General features: G+C 44.0%; 1 protein-coding gene across 2 annotated transcripts in view; it reads right to left on the minus strand.

Moving 5' to 3' along the window:
• The window catches only part of HHAT (hedgehog acyltransferase), a 375,411-nt gene that overhangs the window by 271,264 nt on the left and 83,207 nt on the right, over positions 1–20,940 (minus strand). For both annotated transcript variants that reach the window (XM_077282350.1, XM_077282351.1), the window contains exons 5-6: positions 13,144–13,338; positions 6,989–7,201 (exon numbers count right to left, since the gene is read on the minus strand). In XM_077282350.1, the coding sequence (XP_077138465.1) occupies positions 6,989–7,201; positions 13,144–13,338 (408 nt within the window). The remainder of the gene's footprint in view (positions 1–6,988; positions 7,202–13,143; positions 13,339–20,940) is intronic.

A 20,940-nucleotide genomic window follows, 5' to 3' on the forward strand; every position in this document is an offset into this window, starting at 1 on the left:
ACACTCCAGCCACATGAGGTCTGGCATTGTCCTGCATTAAGAGGAACCCAGGTCCAACCGCACCAGCATATGGTCTCACAAGGGGTCGGAGGATCTCATCTCAGTACTTAATGGCAGTCAGGCTACCTCTGGCGAGCACATGGAGGGCTGTGCGGCCCTCCAAAGAAATGCCACCCCACACCATTACTGACCCACTGCCAAACTGTCATGCTGGAGGATGTTGCAGGCAGATCACTCTCCACGGCATCTCCACACTCTGTCACATCTGTCACATGTGCTCAGTGTGAACCTGCTTTCATCTGTGAAGAGCACAGGGCACCAGTGGCGAATTTGCCAATCCTGTGGCAAATGCCAAGCGTCCTGCATGGTGTTGGGCTGTGAGCACAACCCCCATCTGTGGACGTCGGCCACTCAGACCATCCTCATGGAGTCGGTTTGTGCAGACACATGCACATTTGTGGCCTGCTGGAGGTCATTTTGCAGGGCTCTGGCAGTGCTCCTCCTGTTCCTCCTTGCACAAAGGCTGAGGTAGCGGTCCTGCTGCTGGGCTGTTTCCCTCCTACGGCCCTCTCCACGTCTCCTAGTGTACTGGCCTGTCTCCTGGTAGCGCCTCCAGCCTCTGGACACTTCGCTGACAGACACAGCAAACCTTCTTGCCACAGCTCGCATTGATGTGCCATCCTGGATGAGCTGCACTATCTGAGCCACTTGTGTGTGTTGTAGAGTCCTCATGCTACCACGAGTGTAAAAGCACAACCAACATTCAACAGTGACCAAAACATCAGCCAGAAAGCATTGGTACCGAGATGTGGTCTGTGGTCCCCACCTGCAGAACCACTCCTTTATTGAGGGTGTCTTGATAATTGCCAATAATTTCCATCTGTTGTCTATTCCATTTGCACAACAGCATGTGAAATTGATTGTCAATCAGTGTTGCCTCCTAAGTGGACAGTTTTATTTCACAGAAGTTTGATTTACTTGGAGTTATATTCTGTTGTTTAGGTGTTCCCTTTATTTTTTTGAGCAGTGTATATGTATGTATGTATGTGTATGTGTGTATGTACGTACGTACGTGTATACATTACTCACAAAAAATAAGGAATATTTGGCTTTCGATCAAAATTTATGGAAACTTAAAAAGTTGACGCTACAGTGATATTTTATCATGGAAGATGAAACATGCAATGGCGATTTCCTCACCTCAAACAATTTATTGAAATAAAAGCCAACGACAGTGGTGGGTACCCCAAAAAATGTCAGTGTCTCAGTAACTTGTCATGTGGCCTTGAGCATCAATTACATCTTGAAAACGACGTCTCCTGCTGTTCACAAGTGCAGATATTGTCTGTTGAGGCGTTCCACTCTTCTTGAAGTGCATCCCTCAGGTCACTGAGGTTCTTGAGTACAGGGGTATGAGCCTCTACACGGCATCTCCGCTGATTCCATAGGTTTTTTATGGGATTCAGGTCTGGAGAAAGTGCAGGCCACTCCATTTGAGGTACCCCAGTCTCCAGCAGCAGTTTCCTAATGATGCGACCACGATGAGCTGGAGCTTTGTCGTCCATGAACATGAAATTAGGTGGGTGGTGTTCGTACAGAGGCACAATGACTGGATTAATGGTGTTACTCGAGTAGTGGGAGTTTGTCACTGTACCATTCACAAAGTGTAGGGCAGTTATGTATTAACGAGACACATCTGCCCACAGTGTAACACCACCACCAAAGACTCATCAGTATCAACAGTGGCTGATGAACAGCACTCCCCTTTAGGCCTCCAACATCGTTGGCCACCATCAATTCTGCTCAGCGTGAATCGACTTTCATCAGTAAACAGAACTGAGGCGTGGGGGGTCAGATACCATTGCAGGTCATCTAGCACGCAGGCCACGCTGATGCAAATGGTTTCGAATGGTCCAACGTGACACTTGGGAGCTTCTCACCTCCCTTGAATGTGCCTGGACTTGTGTGGTATTCATCATCCGATTCCAAAGGGCATTGTTCACAATGGAGTGGTCATCAGTGTCGGATGTGGCTGAAGGAAGTCCACTTATCTGCCTCTCTGTGACTCTTCCAGTCTGTTTGTATCTCTGTTGCACCCTGCTGATGACTCTTTGACACTGTAAGTTCAGTGGCCACTTCTGCCTGAGAACATCTTGCTTGAAGCCTCGCAATGGTGACGTACTGTTCATCAATTGTTAGGTGTCGTCTTGGCCTCGTGATGTCAGTATGTGAACAACATGATGAAGACGACTGTTTAATACCAATTGTAATTGAATTCCAAAATGTATTGGCCGATTCATTGATCAAACACCTGTTTTGAATTTTGCCATTAATCTCGTTAGAGAACAGCAAGTTGTGGAAAATGTACTGAAACATTAACATAGTAACATAGTTAGTAAGGCCGAAAAAAGACATTTGTCCATCCAGTTCAGCCTATATTCCTATATTCCATCATAATAAATCACCAGATCTAAATCCTTCTACAGAACCTAATAATTGTATGATACAATATTGTTCTGCTCCAGGAAGACATCCAGGCCTCTCTTGAACCCCTCGACTGAGTTCGCCATCACCACCTCCTCAGGCAAGCAATTCCAGATTCTCACTGCCCTAACAGTAAAGAATCCTCTTCTATGTTGGTGGAAAAACCTTCTCTCCTCCAGACGCAAAGAATGCCCCCTTGTGCCCGTCACCTTCCTTGGTATAAACAGATCCTCAGCGAGATATTTGTATTGTCCCCTTATATACTTATACATGGTTATTAGATCGCCCCTCAGTCGTCTTTTTTCTAGACTAAATAATCCTAATTTCGCTAATCTATCTGGGTATTGTAGTTCTCCCATCCCCTTTATTAACTTTGTTGCCCTCCTTTGTACTCTCTCTAGTTCCATTATATCCTTCCTGAGCACCGGTGCCCAAAACTGGGCACAGTACTCCATGTGCGGTCTAACTAGGGATTTGTACAGAGGCAGTATAATGCTCTCATCATGTGTATCCAGACCTCTTTTAATGCACCCCATGATCCTGTTTGCCTTGGCAGCTGCTGCCTGGCACTGGCTGCTCCAGGTAAGTTTATCATTAACTAGGATCCCCAAGTCCTTCTCCCTGTCAGATTTACCCAGTGGTTTCCCGTTCAGTGTGTAATGGTGATATTGATTCTTTCTTCCCATGTGTATAACCTTACATTTATCATTGGTAAACCTCATCTGCCACCTCTCAGCCCAAGTTTCCAACTTATCCAGATCCATCTGTAGCAGAATACTATCTTCTCTTGTATTAACTGCTTTACATAGTTTTGTATCATCTGCAAATATCAATATTTTACTGTGTAAACCTTCTACCAGATCATTAATGAATATGTTGAAGAGAACAGGTCCCAACACCGACCCCTGCGGTACCCCACTGGTCACAGCGACCCAGTTAGAGACTATACCATTTATAACCACCCTCTGCTTTCTATCACTAAGCCAGTTACTTACCCATTTACACACATTTTCCCCCAGACCCAGCATTCTCATTTTGTGTACCAACCTCTTGTGCGGCACGGTATCAAACACTTTGGAAAAATCGAGATATACCACGTCCAATGATTCACCGTGGTCTAGCCTATAGCTTACCTCTTCATAAAAACTGATTAGATTGGTTTGACAGGAGCGATTTCTCATAAACCCATGCTGATATGGAGTTAAACAGTTATTCTCATTGAGATAATCCAGAATAACATCCTTCAGAAACCCTTCAAATATTTTACCAACAGTAGAGGTTAGACTTACTGGCCTATAATTTCCAGGTTCACTTTTAGAGCCCTTTTTGAATATTGGCACCACATTTGCTATGCGCCAGTCCTGCGGAACAGACCCCGTCGCTATAGAGTCCCTAAAAATAAGAAATAATGGTTTATCTATTACATTACTTAGTTCTCTTAGTACTCGTGGGTGTATGCCATCCGGACCCGGAGATTTATCTATTTTAATCTTATTTAGCCGGTTTCGCACCTCTTCTTGGGTTAGATTGGTGACCCTTAATATAGGGTTTTCATTGTTTCTTGGGATTTCACCTAGCATTTCATTTTCCACCGTGAATACCGTGGAGAAGAAGGTGTTTAATATGTTAGCTTTTTCCTCATCATCTACAACCATTCTTTCCTCACTATTTTTTAAGGGGCCTACATTTTCAGTTTTTATTCTTTTACTATTGATATAGTTGAAGAACAGTTTGGGATTAGTTTTACTCTCCTTAGCAATGTGCTTCTCTGTTTCCTTTTTGGCAGCTTTAATTAGTTTTTTAGATAAAGTATTTTTCTCCCTATAGTTTTTTAGAGCTTCAATGGTGCCATCCCTGCTTTAGTAGTGCAAATGCTTTCTTTTTACTGTTAATTGCCTGTCTTACTTCTTTGTTTAGCCACATTGGGTTTTTCCTATTTCTAGTCCTTTTATTCCCACAAGGTATAAACCGCTTACAGTGCCTATTTAGGATGTTCTTAAACATTTTCCATTTATTATCTGTATTCTTATTTCTGAGGACATTGTCCCAGTCTACCAGATTAAGGGCATCTCTAAGCTGGTCAAACTTTGCCTTCCTAAAGTTCAGTGTTTTTGTGACTCCCTGACAAGTCCCCCTAGTGAAAGACAGGTGAAAATGTACAATATTGTGGTCGCTATTTCCTAGATGCCCGACCACCTGCAGATTTAGATGCCCGACCACCTGCAGATTTACATTGAAGAGTTGGACGTATGCATCCAGAAGTATAGAGACGCCACATCAAGCTCACCTGAAAAGGTTAGAGTGCATTATAGGATCATCGTGAAATTTTGCCCGAAAACCAAATATCACTAACTTTTTGTGAGCAGTGTCTGAGACTGCTAGATCAGCTCCCAAGCTGTGACTGGCAGCATCTGGGAGGGAAAGGTGAGGCACACGCCCCCCGGAGAAGACTCAGAAAAGAGAAGACTCTGAAGAAATGCTCAGCTGAACTGCAAAGCAGAGATTTCACATACTGACTTCCAGAAGAAACAAATGTGAATATCTCTGCAATGGAGCAATGTAGCGCAAAACGGAAAAGAGTGGCAGAATCAGGAATTTTTGGAGCAAGTTACAGGTCCTCCTTAAGAATTGACTGATCAATTGCTACCTCTTATATCCCAACTCCTTCTCAGGTGTCATTGTCAAGAGATCAATGGTATTCACTTTCCTTGTTAGTGGCTTTAAAGTACAGCTGGATGTCAACTATGTCCGTGACACGGCGGAAAGTATTGCTACATCACAGCAAAATATTAGTGACCGGGGCAGCGTTATGAGCCACAAGTTCCGATTTCGATTCTTTGCCACTTGCTTGTTGTAGCCACAGAAACTTGTAATTCGCAGCAAAGTCCCATTTATTAACAACTAGATGGCGGCCCGATTCTAACGCATCGGGTATTCTATAATATGTATGTATATAGCAGCCACATAGTATATAGCACAGGCCATGTGGTATATAGGAGCCATGTAGTATATAGCAGACAAATACTACGTGGCCTGTGCTACATACTATGTGGCTGCTATATACATACATACATATTTTAGAATAGCTGATGCGTTAATACAGGCCACGCACTATATAACAGTGGCCACGCAGTATATAAAACAGCCCAAACAATATATAACACAGCCCACGTACTATATAACACAGCCCATGCAGTATATAGCAGCCACGCAGTATATAACACAGGCACACAGGCGACGTAGTATATAGCACAGGCCACGCAGTATATAACACAGGGCACGTAGTATATAACACAGGGCACGTAGTATATAGCACAGGCCACGCAGTATATAACACAGGGCACGTAGTATATAACACAGGGCACGTAGTATATAGCACAGCCCACGCAGTATATAACACAGCCCATGCAGTATATAACACTGCCCATGTAGTATATAGCAGCCACGCAGTATATAACACAGCCCATGCAGTATATAACACTGGCCACGTAGTATATAGCAGCCACGCAGTATATAACACAGCCCAAGTAGTATTTAGCAGTGTGGGCACCATATCCCTGTTAAAAAAAATAATTAAAATAAAATAGTTCTATACTCACCCGCCGGGATCCAGCGAAACTCTGGCGATGCGTGCGCGGCTGCCGCCATCTTCCATTCCCAGGATGCTTTGCGAAATTACCCAGATGACTTAGCGGTCTTGCGAGACTGCTAAGTCTTCTGGGCAATTTCGCAATGCATCACTGAGAACGGAAGATGGCGGCAGGCGTGAGCGCATCGTCGGACGACAGAAGGTGAGAATAGCAGGTTTTTTGTTTTTTTATTATTTTTAACATTAGATCTTTTTACTATTGATGCTGCATAGGCAGCATCAATAGTAAAAAGTTGGGGACACACAGGGTTAATAGCAGCGGTAATGGAGGCGTTACCCGCGGCATAACGCGGTCTGTTACCGCTGGCATTAACCCTGTGTGAGCGCTGACCGGAGGGGATTATGGAGCGGGCACCGGGCACTGACTGCAGGGGCGTAGGGAGGGCTTAATCGGACTGTGGCCGTCGCTGATTGGTCGCAGCAGCCATGACAGGCAGCTGGCGAGACCAATCAGCGACGCGGGATTTCCGTGACGGAAGTTGCCGACAGAAAGACGGAAGTACCCCTTAGACAATTATATATATAGATATGTTAAAATCTAGTGGAATCTTTGGTAGCATGACATGGACGTGCGTCACCATGTAGCCCCAGCCTAAAGGTTATGGCTGATTTATTGATTAAAAAAACTGGAAAAAGAAACACTCTGGAAAAAGTTCATCAGAGAGGTAAAAATGCAACGTGCTGGATCTCCACTGTGCGGTACTGGGATAAATGGGTTTCTACAATTTAAAGATCCGGTGCACTTTGCATTTCTTAGTTCTGATTCATTTGCCTGTTGAAGAACAGTTAATTAGTGCACCAGTGAAGGGATGGCGTCTTACAGGGAAGGGAGGACTTTTATATCCGGGAACGTACCTGTTTAGTGAATTCATTGTAGGTGATAATGGGACCGTTGTGGAAAAGGGGGTAATAAAAAACGTACAGCAGCAATGAAGGCAGAGAGAAGGCGGATTTGTCACTTGATTGGAGATTGCTGTATTCCAGGCAGTAACTTGTATAAAACAAGGAGCGGACGGTAAGTGTGAACTGCAGGAGGTAGAACTCATTCTCGCTGCCGTACCAAGCTCGCTGGAAGGAAGAAAACATGAAAATCAGACCACAAACGCATTTTATGGCTATGTACACCTTCACATGGAACTTTTATTATTGCTCATTTGTTTCCTAAATGCAAAGATAAAAGGTTTATTGATAGCCTTTCTTTAGGATAGGCCACCGATATCTGATCGGAGATTGTGCAACCACCATCAATCGGCTGTTACCGGTGCCATCAGAAGCCGGACGTCCTCGCATGCTGCCGACACACAGCAGCTCTGTAATTTCTATAGTGTCTGCCTCCAAGACTGCAGATCCACCCCCTACTCAAATAAAAAGGTAGTGGCCATCAATAAATAAAGTAGTGGCCAAATGATTCAAACTAGTAGTCGCCATTAACAACAGTTCTACCCTTTTGCTTCTGCAGAGCGTCTGTATTCCTTTATGAAGCTGAATGACCTCCAAAAAAAGAGACAAATTAGAACCCTTACTTCTGACAGATCTTTTTGTTTGCTCTACTCTCCCTTCTCTCAGTGTTAGAGATAGCAGCAGTGTTGTAAACAGACTTCCAAAACATGGAGAGGGAAGAAAGCATTTGAGGGAGGGCAGACAAAACAAGCTATAGACAAGGAGGAAAGCACATTTAGAGTGCAGGATAGACAATGTGTTGTTGCATGAGCTAATGAAAACAGCAGCACCCTGGATACACACAAACCTCACATTCACCCTATTTTATAGGGATAATAGTTTGTGCTTTGGGAAATACATTACTTACAGCAAAAACTATAAGTACACAATAAGCACTGTGTGACATAATGAAAGCTAAAGAAGTAATCAAAGAAGCACTCACATCAAAGCTTTTACCCTCTTAATATATTGCACTCATCATATTATATAGCACTGTTTACTTACAATTGCTCATTTTGCCTTTCTACCCAGTTAATTCTTCTCTTTTTCTCTGCTCTATGCAGAAACAGGAAGTCTCTTGTCCCTACATTTATCCTTCTCCTCTTCAACTTCTGACCCAGCCGCTCCCTTCTCCCCCTATCAGGGACATTTGCTGTGACTGATGACTCATACAGGGAAAATTGACCTCCTATTTCTGCACAGAGGTTAGAAGGATTAAGCTAGTCTGTTTTCAATCACGTTGTGTCATAGACCTAATATAAAAGAAGAATTATCTGGGTAGAAGGGTAAAATTAGCAAATGCAAGCACACAGTGTTACATAATATGATGGCTGAAATATATTAAGAGGAAAAAATGTTGATGAAAGGAGGAGGTGGAGGAGGAGGAGTGCTTCTCTAAAGGGTTTATGCCATAAATGCAAGTTATCACCTATATACAGCATAGATGATACCTTTCTGGGACCCAAACTGATCCCAAGAATGGGCTCAGGGGACCACAGTTTAATAGGAGAAATGGTACATACAATGGTATATACTTATTAAATTATGGTCGGCACTCAAGGCGAAAGACAAACAATTGCACATGGAAGGGGGATGAATTCCCAACTCAACCTTTTGGACTGAACCACGGCACTTATGATACTCATTAAATAGCTTTTATTAAGAATTCATAGAACAATCCAACAATAACGTGTATTGTTATTAACCTCCTGTATTATAGATGTACAGGGACAGAACACTGGACTCTCCTGCTCGCATTCCTAAGCACTGGTTTAGCTTTTTTCCATCTCTTGCAGATACAATACCACAGTGATCACGGACTGGGAAGACCGACACTTTGGTGGCAGAAAGTGTTGGCACCCTTTAAATTGAAAACAAAAGCAAACGGAACATAATTTAACACAAAACCACAAAAATGGACAGACAAAATTGTTGGCATCTTTCCAAAATTGTGGGTAGACAACTTTGTTTCAAGCATGTGATGCTCGTTCAAACCCACCTGTGGCAAGTAACATGTGTGTGCAATATGAAAATCACACAAACCAGATAAAAAGGGGAGAAGTTTACTCACTTTGCAATGTGTGCTTGTGTGTGCCACCCTAAGCATGGTGAACAGAAAGAGAAGAGAACTGTCTGTGGACTTGAGAACCAAAATTGTAAAACAAAAAATATGAACAATCTCAAGGTTGCAAGTCCATCTCCAGAGATCATGATGTTCCTTTGTCCACGGTGCACAACATAATCAAGACGTTTACAACCCATGGCACTGTAGCTAGTCTCCCTGCACGTGGACGAAAGAGAAAAATTGATGAAAGGTTGCAACTCAGGATAGTCCGGGTGGTGGATAAACAGCACGAATCAAGTTCCAAAGAAATTCAAGCAGTTCTGCAGGCTCATGGTGCATCAGTGTCAGCTCAAACTATCCATCAACATTTACATTAAATAAAATGCTATGGCAGGAGACCAAGGAGGACCCCACTGCTAACACAAATACATAAAAAAAGCTAGACTGCAGTTTACCAAAATGTATGTGAGAAAGTCAAAACCCTTCTGGGAAAGTGTCTTGTGGACAGATGAGACCAAGAGAGAGCTTTTTGGAAATGCACATCATTCTACTGTTTACCGAAAATGGAATGAGGCCTACAAAGAAAAGAACACAGCACCTACAGTCAAATATGGTGGAGGTTCAAAGATGTTTTGGGATTATTATGCTGCCTCTGTAGTGTTGAGCATTCCGATACTGCAAGTATCGGGTATCGGCCGATACTTGCTGTATCTGAATTCCGATACCGAGATCCGATATTTTTGTGATATCGGGTATCGGTATCGAAACAACATTAATGTAAAAATGTGTAAAAGAGAGAATTAAAATAAAAAATATTGCTATACTCACCTCTCCGACGCAGCCTGCACCTTACCGAGGGAAGCGGCAGCGTTCTTTGTTTAAAATTCGCGCTTTTCTTTCCTTTACGTGAGTCCCGGCTTGTGATTGGTTGCGTGCCGCCCATGTGACCGGGACGCAACCAATCACAGCAAGCCGTGACGTAATTTCAGGTCCTTCAGGATTTTAAAATTACGTTCCGGCGTTGTGATTGGTTGCGTCGCAGTCACATGGGAGACGCAACCAATCACAGCAAGCCGTGACGTAATTTCAGGTCCTTAAGGATTTTAAAATTACGTCCCGGCTTTGTGATTGGTCCGCGTCCCGGCAACATGGCCGCCATTAACCAATCACAAGCCGTGACGTCACGGGAGGCTGGACACGCGCGCTTTTTAAAATGGGCGCGTGTCCAGCCGCCCGTGACGTCCCGGCTTGTGATTGGTTGCGCCGCGGTCAACCAATCACAAGCCGGGAGGCTGGACACGCGCCCATTTTAAAAAGCGCGCGTGTCCAGCCTCCCGTGACGTCCCGGCTTGTGATTGGTTAATGGCGGCCATGTTGCCGGGACGCGGACCAATCACAGCAAGCCGTGACGTAATTTCGTCACGGCTTGCTGTGATTGGTCCGCGTCCCGGCAACATGGCCGCCCTGACCAATCACAAACCGGGACTTCACGTAACCAAGTAAAAGCGCGAATTTTAAACAAACAACGCTGCCGGTTCCCTCGCTGAGGTCCAGGCTGCGTCGGACAGGTGAGTATAGCGATATTTTTTATTTTAATTCTTTCTTTTACACATTTATATGGATCCCAGGGCCTGAAGGAGAGTTTCCTCTCCTTCAGACCCTGGGAACCATCAGGAATACCGTCCGATACTTGAGTCCCATTGACTTGTATTGGTATCGGGTATCGGTATCGGATTGGATCCGATACTTTGCCGGTATCGGCCGATACTTTCCGATACCGATACTTTCAAGTATCGGACGGTATCGCTCAACACTATGCCTCTGGCATTGGGTGCCTTGACTGTGTGCAAGGCATCATGAAATCTGAACATTACCAGAGGATTTTGCGTAGCAATGTAGTGCCCAGTGACAGAAAGCTGGGTTTCCGTCATAGGTCATGGGTCTTCCAGCAGGACAATGACCCCAAACATACTTCAAGAAGCAGCCAGAAATGGATGGAAACAAAGCGCTGGAGAGTTCTGAAGGTGTCAGCAATGAGTCTGAATCTAAATCCCATTGAACACCTGTGGAGAGATCTTAAAATTTCTGTTGGGAGAAGGCGCCTTCAAGTATGAGACCGAGAGCAGTTTGCAAAAGAAGAGTGGTCCAAAATTCCAGTTGAGAGGTGTAAGAAGCTTGTCGATGTTTATAGGAAGCGATTGATTGCAGTTATTTATTCCAAAGGGTGTGCAACCAAATGTTAAGTTGAGCGTGCCAACAATTTTGACCAGACCATTTTTGCGGGTTTTGCGTGAACAATTTCAAGGGTGCCAACACTTTTGGCCATAACTGTATAATAATACTTTGGAATCATGAAAATACAAGCTATCCTATAAAAGGGGGCACAGGGCTCTGTAAGGAGCCACTTAGTGGGTGCACACTAGGTCACATTGGTAACACATGTCCTGATCTGCAGGGAATTAGGAACCGTGCACCGTGCCTTTTACCCGCACCCATATTGTACATGTGCAGAAATCACAGTGTAGTGTGAGCAATGCAAATTGCCTTTCCCGCTAGATATTTACGGCCTGCCAGCTACTTTGTGGCACAAACATGGAGATTGGAGGTTGTGAAGGGACGCAGCGAGAAATGTTTGCAGAACCCAAGGACATTATCTGCGTCTGGAGAGCCTGTGTAAGGGCACGGAGCGCTGTGTGGTCCCGACACCTACTGATCTATATTCATTTCTTCAGACCATGATTTAAAGGGACACTAAATATAGAGTTTGTCTCATCCTCTCTTTTACAGTTGTAATTTATTGTTCCCTGTTATCAGCCATTAGAGGACAGGAGACGTTTGTAGTGATCTCAGAAGAACGTCTGATCCCCGTGGTCACTGATCCGTCTGATTTAGTAAAGGTGTGCATGGATGACTGCTTATGGTTTAGACCGATAGAGTGTTTTATTTTATGCGTAACGTTCGCTCACAAGGATACATTTACACAATTCTAAACTTTCCAAACAGGTAAAAAGAAAAATTGAAAAATCTGCAATTTCTTAATAGATTGTCATAGCTGTCGGAGCTCAGTTCTCCAAAACATATGAAAAGCTGCAGCAATAAATGACAAAATTCAGGCTGCCTGCACTGTCCACTAGGGGGAGCTAAGCATATACAAAAAAGATATATTAGAAATAGTATCTTAGAGAAACGCGCGTCGGGTCTATTACCTACAGATGGGTATATATTCTTATTGCTGGATGGTTTAACTGTTTGATATGTGTCTTGTCTGGCTGTGTGTTCTTACTAATGCCCACTAAACTGTTTATAGTACATCTTATTTATGGTTTGATTGTAATTACACATTCTGGGTATTACGTTTATAATCTCTATGCATATATGTACTTTACTATGTCAGTCATGTCTGTTTTTCCCTTGTTTTTAATAATGTTTTCATGATTACTAATAAAGGTTAAATATTTATTCACATCTTTGTTCCTCTGCTCTCACTCTATGTGACTGCAGACTTGTGAATCCTCACAGTGCGCACAATGTGTGCTGTTAGGATTCTTGCAGCACCAGGAGCGTACAGTCATGTGACCGCAAGTATGTGACATACATACTTCTGGCCACATTACGACTAGACGTGTCTGACCTCCTCAAATTCAACAGCATTAAGTGAGGCCGTGAACGTCTAGTCGGCATGTGATCATATGCATACTCGAAGTCATGAGCCCATTCCCAGCACTGGAAAATCCTGACAGCTCGCAAACTGCGAGCTGTGAGGATTCACAATTCTGCAGACTTGAACACACAGCCTGGATAACCCCTTTAATATCTGAAAACTAGAGATCTGACCGCTAAAAGGGGATTTTCTGAAATGGTCGAGTCATACATACAGTATATACTATTTTTGGGGTTAATGATATGGCTTCCAGATAACACAAAGAGTATGAGTATGTGTATATAGAATTCTCACCCGGGTGCAGTAATCTAGTAATACCCAGCACCATTCGGTATAATCTCTTACCTGGAGATCCTGCACCGACTCATTGTGCACTAACAGAAGCATTAACACAGACACGAGCCATGTAATCGTGGGGATCCTCATCTGCGCCGTCAAGTAGAATATGGCGGTATTCAGAAAAATGGCAGCCAGGCCTTTAATTCCCAGTACCAGCCAGCATGCCAACATGCCATATACCATCAGGAGCCAGGGATGATACTGGAATAAAAATATGGCATTAATTACCACACATATAATAAAACAAGTACGTAAATGGGATTGTCCTTACAACAATCTTTGCATAAATCAATACTACAGGTGAATATAATAAACTTTGGAATATATCTTATTAGAGAATTCTACTTCTTCTCCACTTATGAACCACTTCCTGCTCTCCCTCCTCAATTCACCACTCACTCTGGAAAAAAACAGCTCCAATCTGTTTTGGTCAAAGTAAGACAGACTGCCAGCACCATAAGGTATCAGATTACACTTTCTATTATACTCTAGGAGTGAAGAGCACCCAGCACAGTGAGAGATGAGTCAGACACAGGCAGATCGAGCTACAAAGTCTAGCAAATGAATTTCACTTCAGTGCTGGAATCATATCTACACTGCTCAGTACTGCTGTATAATATAATAATCTTTATTTTTAATAATAATAATAATAATCTTTATTTTTATATAGCGCTAACATATTCCGCAGCGCTTTACAGTTTGCACACATTATCATCGCTGTCCCCGTTGGGGCTCACAATCTAAATTTCCTATCAGTATGTCTTTGGAATGTGGGAGGAAACCGGAGTACCGGGAGGAAACCCACGCAAACACGGGGAGAACATACAAACTCTTTGCAGATGTTGTCCTTGGTGGGGTTTGAACGCAGGACTCCAGCGCTGCAAGGCAGCTGTGCTAACCACCGCACCACCGTGCTGCCCATAATATCCTCTAGGATGCTGCTTTTTAGTAAGTGTTTATCTAAACTCAGAGCTGGATTTACAGCCACACTGCTCAGTACTACTGTATAATATCCTCCATGCCACGCTGTTGCTTTCTAGTAAGTGTTTATCTCAACCCAGAGATGGATTCATAGCCACACTGCTCAGTGCTGCTGTATAATATTTTTTATGCCGCTGCTGCTCCTGAGCAAGTGCTATATATACACAGGAGAGCGGGAATTTCTCATGTCTGTGTGTGCTGTGTATGAGGGACATCATAGCAGCTAGTCTCCACCCAGCAGCTCTGAAAACTAGAGAGAAGAAGCAGGTGACAAATGAAGGATACAAGATATGGTGCTATTCCTCTTGTATACACAGACCCATGACATCTTGTTCTGAAAAGTCACTTGAAACAATAGGTACCTTTTAACTTAAATAATACAGTGCAGTATGTGGGAAAGCCAGGTAGGACTGGGTTAAATCCTAGCACTGCAGGTCTTGATTACCAGGAAATAGTTTCACTTGGTGTCAGTCTTATGAATACTGAGGATAGTCAAGGGTGATGAAGCTGGTGAGTGTCCAGTAAAAATGTGAGCTGTAGCTGGAAGAGAGACAAGCCAGAAACTCTCTGAACAGAGACTGCAAGGGTCAGCTAGGAAAGCTGAGCAGTCTGTGTGTTGGAGTTGCAGGGTAATGTGTGGAAGCTGCAGCCTGTTCAGTGTGAACTGTGCATGGAGTTGATCAGTTTTGGTTGATCCTTGAAGCTGCTGGAGCTCAGGCTGAAGATGATACAGAGACTGGTAGGACAGTGTCACGCTGCTGCAATGCAGGTAGGTGCAAACGCCACTAGATGGCTATAGAGTGGAAGGAGGGCTGCACCTAGACAAAGCAGGCCTGTCGTGCAGCAGCAAGGCTACCACCAGGTGGCAGAAGGAAAGTCAAACAAGCCGAGTTGGTATTAGTCAGTAGCGCAGTACCAAAGGAATAACCAAACTCAGAGTCAGAGGCAAGTCAAAAGGTCAGTAACGGTCCGGAGCGGATAAGCCAAAGACAAAAGACAGAGGCAGGTCAGGATACAAGCCAAGTCAAAACCAGGGAGTCAACACATTAAAGGGGAACACTGAGTCAAGATGGGAGTAGGGGAAAACAGAGACACAGGTCCAGGCAGCTAACGCAGCAGGACAAATCAGGATATACCAGAGTCAGCTACACATGCTGTAGGCAGAACTATAACTGACAACGCCTGCAGGATGCAGCAGAGATTAATAGCAAAACCTGAAACCAGACTGAGGTTCAGAAAAGTTAAGCCCTGACATGATCAGACCGGGAAACGGGAAGACAGGACTCAAAACCTGGTCTGGATCATGACAGACCGTACTTCTTCTGTGTATAAAGTTTTCTCAAGGATAATGGACTGCAATTTGCTCGGGTGAGCCCACACTGGCATATATGTGCCTGCTGAATTAACTGTTTATTTGCTGTGATACCTTTGTGTTCAGAAGAGGCTGTTTTGGTTTTATGAAAGCAGTAAAACTGCACAGGTTTGGACCAAACCGCTTTGCATGTGTGAACGCTACCTAATGCCTACCTGAGAGCGCAAATCCCTAAAAGTATAATTCAATTAAGGGTATAATCCAAACTAGACAAATTGACAAATGATAGACAGATAGTAGATGTGCAGTGACGTTCCTCCCTCTCATGCTGCCTGTGTCAGTCTTCACTGCTATTTTTACATTATTCTCATGATGAACAAGGAAGCTCAGGTTAAGTCCCACTGAAACAGGCATAAGTGTACTGGACTGTGGAAGGCCAGATACAGAGGATTTAATGGTATATAGGTCAGTTTAATTTAAAATGGAAAATGTTTCTGATGATTATGTGGAAAAAACAACGTAACATTGTCCATTGTACATTTTTCTAATTTGCACAGCAAAATCTGTCCCAAGATCAATAAATGGGATGATTCGAGGATTTCTCAGGTCCCAGGTTTATCTCTCGTCCATACACCGCACTACACAGATCCTCTCTACGGGGATTTCCATCAGTACAAAGAAAAGGATGCAAATACCGGCAGTGATCATGCCCATAGTGATCGACAGCTCGATAATCGTGCCTCCTGGCCATAGGCACCGTTCAAAGCAAATCCTTCTACGTGGTGGGAAAAGAAGGAAAAGTATCGATTGTGTCCTCATTTATGTCTCACCGAACCCTCCGCACGGTGGAGAACATTTATACTGGGCTCCGTGCCGCTAGTTCATCAGAAAACATTAGGTCTCAGTTACGGAAAACTTCCTTGAAAAAGTAGCTAAAGGTTTGTATTGATAACCTGATAGGTATTGGGGGGTTAAGCAATAAGTTCCCCATCATCTGAGAATGTTCAGTTACACTCAACACATTTTATTGTGGTCAGGCAACGCAACTTTTTGACAGTGAGGGTGATCAATGAGGGGGAACAAGTGGCCACGAGAGGTGGCGAGTTCTCCTTCAATGGAAGTTTTCAAACAGAGGCTGGACAGGCATCTGATCGGGATGATTTAGTGAATCCTGCATTGAGCAGGGGGTTGGACACGATGACCCTGGAGGTCCCATCCAACTCTAACATTCTATAAGTCTATGATTCTACAAGACATACTCCAAAAACTATGCAAAAGATAGCATTCCAAGAGTTTTCTTAGGTCTATGCCAAATTTGGATGGTCGCCATCTTAGAAAATCATAAAAAAAAAATTCAGGTGTAACTTAGACCTTTTTTTTTAAGAACAAGTCCCTTGTATCCCATTCCCTATCCCTCTATGTCTTGACCTGCACCTTTCTGAGATGGAGGGGCACCAAAAAAGACATCCAGAATCAATGGCTTCACAAGGTTTTGGGTGTTTATAGCTAGTGATGAGCGAATATACTCGTCACTCGAGATTTCTCAGGCATGCTCGGGGGTCCTCCTAGTATTTTTTAGTGCTCAGAGTTTTAGTTTTTCTTGCCACAGCTGAATGATTTAGATCTGTTATCCAGCTTGATTACATGTGGGGATTCCCTAGCAACCAGGCAACCCCCACATGTACTTATGCTGGTTAACAGATGTAAATCATTCAGCTGCGGCAAGAAAAACTAAAACTCCGAGCACTAAAAAATACTCGGAGGACCCCCGAGCGTGCTTGAGAAATCTTGAGTAACGAGTATATTCGCTCATCACTATTTATAGCGAAGCCCATGAGATTTGAAGGCTCTTTAGGGAGGTCTGCCCTTTTGCCAGGAGGCTACAGGATGGCCATGCAGAGCACCTTCAGTTGTTGCCCCGTCCCGGCTCCTGAGCTGTGTACTTCTCCCCTTCTGCCTGACATGCCACTCATAGACAGGCATATCGGTGTCCAGATGGCTGGGGGCAGGACAGAACGGTATGTCAGGCTGCAGGCGGCCCATTCTGCAGGTGTGCACCCCCACAATAGAGCACAGGTAGGTGTCGGCAGCTTGAGGTTGAATATATTCTGTTCTATGGCTGAGATTTTCTTCCAGTAACCTACTTGGCCGCCCTCCTGCAGCCTGCCTCACCTTGTCGGCTGGTTCGTCAGCGCCCAACAACATTGACAATTGGGACTTCAAAAGCACCTCCAGCTCCATAGACTAGCCATGGCTGAGGCCCAAAGCAAGAAACTGCAGGCTCTGCATCCTATATTACTGGTGAGACAGTAGAGTCCATTCACCCGTTAATGGTTCATCACCAGCGTGGCCAGCAGTTACATTATTAGTTTACCCTCCCACATCGGGATCCCATAGAGGATTGTGAGTAATAATAATAATATTTATTTTTTTATATAGCGCTAACATATTCCATAGCGCTTTACAGTTTGCACACATTATCGTAACAACTTTACCTTTTGTTCCACGAAAAATATAAAATATACATTTACGCACTTTTACTGGCTTCAGCATCAGGCCCTGAGTCATGCCACCTCCAGCAGATGGGTCTGGCTATGCTTTTTGTACTTTGGAAAGAACTCCTGTGATTAAATCTACCTATGCCATTAGTCCAGCGTGGGTGGCAAAATACCGCCTGAGTATTCAAGTATTTGAAGTTCTGACACTTCTTCGTTCTCTGTTACGTAATTCTTCTATTCTGACGTTCAAGCACTGCTACGGTACATCAGACTCCAATGTCCTCTGTACATCGCTCATCTAGCAACAACTCTGTCCTGCACCACCACCACCTGTCCAAACTGGTAGGCATTGGGCCTTAGGTAGCGTTCACACAGGCCACAGGCCATGCAGCTTTGGTCACAGCACATGCAATTTTTTGTGCTTTCCACAAGTTGCTAAGCACCATGACAAACTCATAAACATACATTCGTAGTCTTGTCCAGGCAATAACTAAACAGAACGGACCCCATCTACTCACTCACGGCTGAGCTAACCCCAGATCAGTAAAAAAAAAAAAAGTCTGTTGTGCATAGCAACCACTGACACTTGCGGTTCTCGAGAGGGATTCTGTCCTCTGTTTCTCTTCAGCTCCAAAACACATCCAGTCTGGTCAGCTTTCCTGAGCTGAATGCCTAAGGTGAACAGCTAGCTTAGCTATATGCAGAGCTATCCGGGTGATCTAATCAGAACCCGTAGAGCTAGTATTTAACCCTAGCCCACCTGGCTTTGTTACAGTTATATATCTTGTTGAAAGTATTAATACTTAGCAACACTTTTCCATACTTGGAAAAGACAGACTTCAGCTGTGCAACGTAAATCTACAGTAAGGAATTTTACAAGGGGAGATCTGCTGACTGTAAGGTTCGTCACACGTTGTTGTGATAGGAGTCCCCTTCAGTCAGCTCGGTAGTAGATATAATTTGCTTCATGAACAGAACTACATAAAAACGAATCTTTGCAATATTGTAATTCGCAAGATTGGTGCCCGGTTGTTCCTCTCCTCGGGGGGAAACGAAAGAGAGGAAAATCATCAGTGGAGGAAAACTTCCTCAGGGGATACAGGAAGTTCTCGAATCCCCTGAGGAAGTTTTCCTCCACTGATGATTCTCCCAGCACCAGTCTTGGTCTAATGGTGGATGAAAGTAAACGACTTAATAACACATGACCCATCATCCGCCACGTAGTAATGCTATTCTTTTACCCACGAGCGCAAAATCGTTATGGCCCTATAGATGATTAGTTCAGAAATTATGTACGCGGAGATGACTCCGGGGCGTGCTAACATGTTTTCTTTTTCCCTCCTAATAACGTCCCCTGTAATAATTACTCTGTCTTCCACTTGTTCGGCTTTTGAAATTGGTTTTCTTGTTTTCAATTAACCTTTACTTTCCGTTCCGCGCTCGTTTTTTTTACCATTTATGTAATTTCAGCTGCTGGGCACAACACGCGGCTTCATAAATGATACAGAAATCACCTCCTAAATTCTTAACGAGAACTGTACACGTCGAGATGTTGGGTCAGCGTGCCGGTAAATCAGGAAAATGGAAACGAGGGCTTGATTTGCGCTGACTATCCTTTGTACGTATGCTGATAACCATCGTTAGGACGCTTATGGTATTGTGCTTCTCATCGGGGACGCGATGGGAACTTTACGTTATTGCCATCAAAATCATATATCAAAACTTTTTTGTCTTAAGGGTTTTTTTTACATTAAAGTCACTCTCGGGAGTTATCTATCATTTAAAACACCATAAGGAGCAACCGGAGATAGACTTGGTGGGATCTACGGCAGCGCTGTCAACATTAGGCTTGAAGATCCAAAGATCTCTGATCTAATAGATGAAGGGCAGCGAAGCTTGGAAGAACATGAGAGACGCTTTCATTGTGGCGATCAGTGGGGACCCAGCTCTTAGACTTCTAGAACAATGAGATCTGGCAGGTGATGGTCTGTCAAGTGTAAACCCTACTTATGAATTTATCAGGGGGTTGTGACACGTAAGTTGTGCTGTGTCAGCAATATTTTCACTGTTGCAAAGCGCTTAACAGGGGTTCTCGAGTGAAAATAGGTTATCACGGGATAGGAAATAACTTATTGATTGGTGGAGATAGAGGTCCGACTGCTGAGATCTGCACCAATCGGGAGAACGGGAAACTTTTATCAGCCGTTCCATTCTAACAGGGACAAAAGTGTCCCATTCTCTTAATCGGTGCAGGTCCCAGCGGTCAGAACCTCAACAATCAATAAGCTATCACGTATCCAATAGAAGCTGTGGTAGATTAATGGCTGCAAGAGGAGAAAATGGAATCACGAGACCCAGTGCGGCAGACTTGGGAAAATGACAACAGGCATGAAAGAGTAGTAGTCCACAAGGAAGCCGAGTGATGAAGAACCGGTGGAGCAGAGCTGATGGCAGTGATGAATCGGCAATGTAGCAGAGCTGAGTTTTCCACAGAGCCCAATGCAGAGCGATGTTTGTTACAGAGTTCAAGCTGAAAATGACAGTGGTTTTGCAGTGTGCCCAGTGATGTAGCAGAGGTGAGTTTGTCACAAGAGCCCAATGCACAGCTGGAAATGGTGCCGTAGAGTTGACCGAGTCATAGAGCAGAGAAATGTTTGTTACAGAGTTCAAGTTGAAAATGACAGTGGTTTTGCAGTGTACCCAGCGATGTAGCAGAGCTAGGTTTGTCACAAAGTTCTTAGTAAAACTGGCCACTAGTGTAGCAAAGGAACCAGTAGTGTAACAGGGCTGGAGGGATTTCTAGGGATCCAAAAGCGAAGCAGTCCAAAGAAATGGAAAAGATGCCAAATACCTGAATACTCAGGCATTGTCACACCACCCGACCAAGCCTAAAAGGCCAAGGAAAGTGATATCACATGATAACCCAATGCACAGAAGAGCAGAGGGAGCCAGTCAAGTCAGAGGGAGGACGCAGCATACACGACTGGAGCCAGGACTGGTGAATAACACATT

This window comes from Ranitomeya variabilis, chromosome 2, assembly GCF_051348905.1.
Source record: "Ranitomeya variabilis isolate aRanVar5 chromosome 2, aRanVar5.hap1, whole genome shotgun sequence".
NCBI lineage: Eukaryota > Metazoa > Chordata > Amphibia > Anura > Dendrobatidae > Ranitomeya > Ranitomeya variabilis.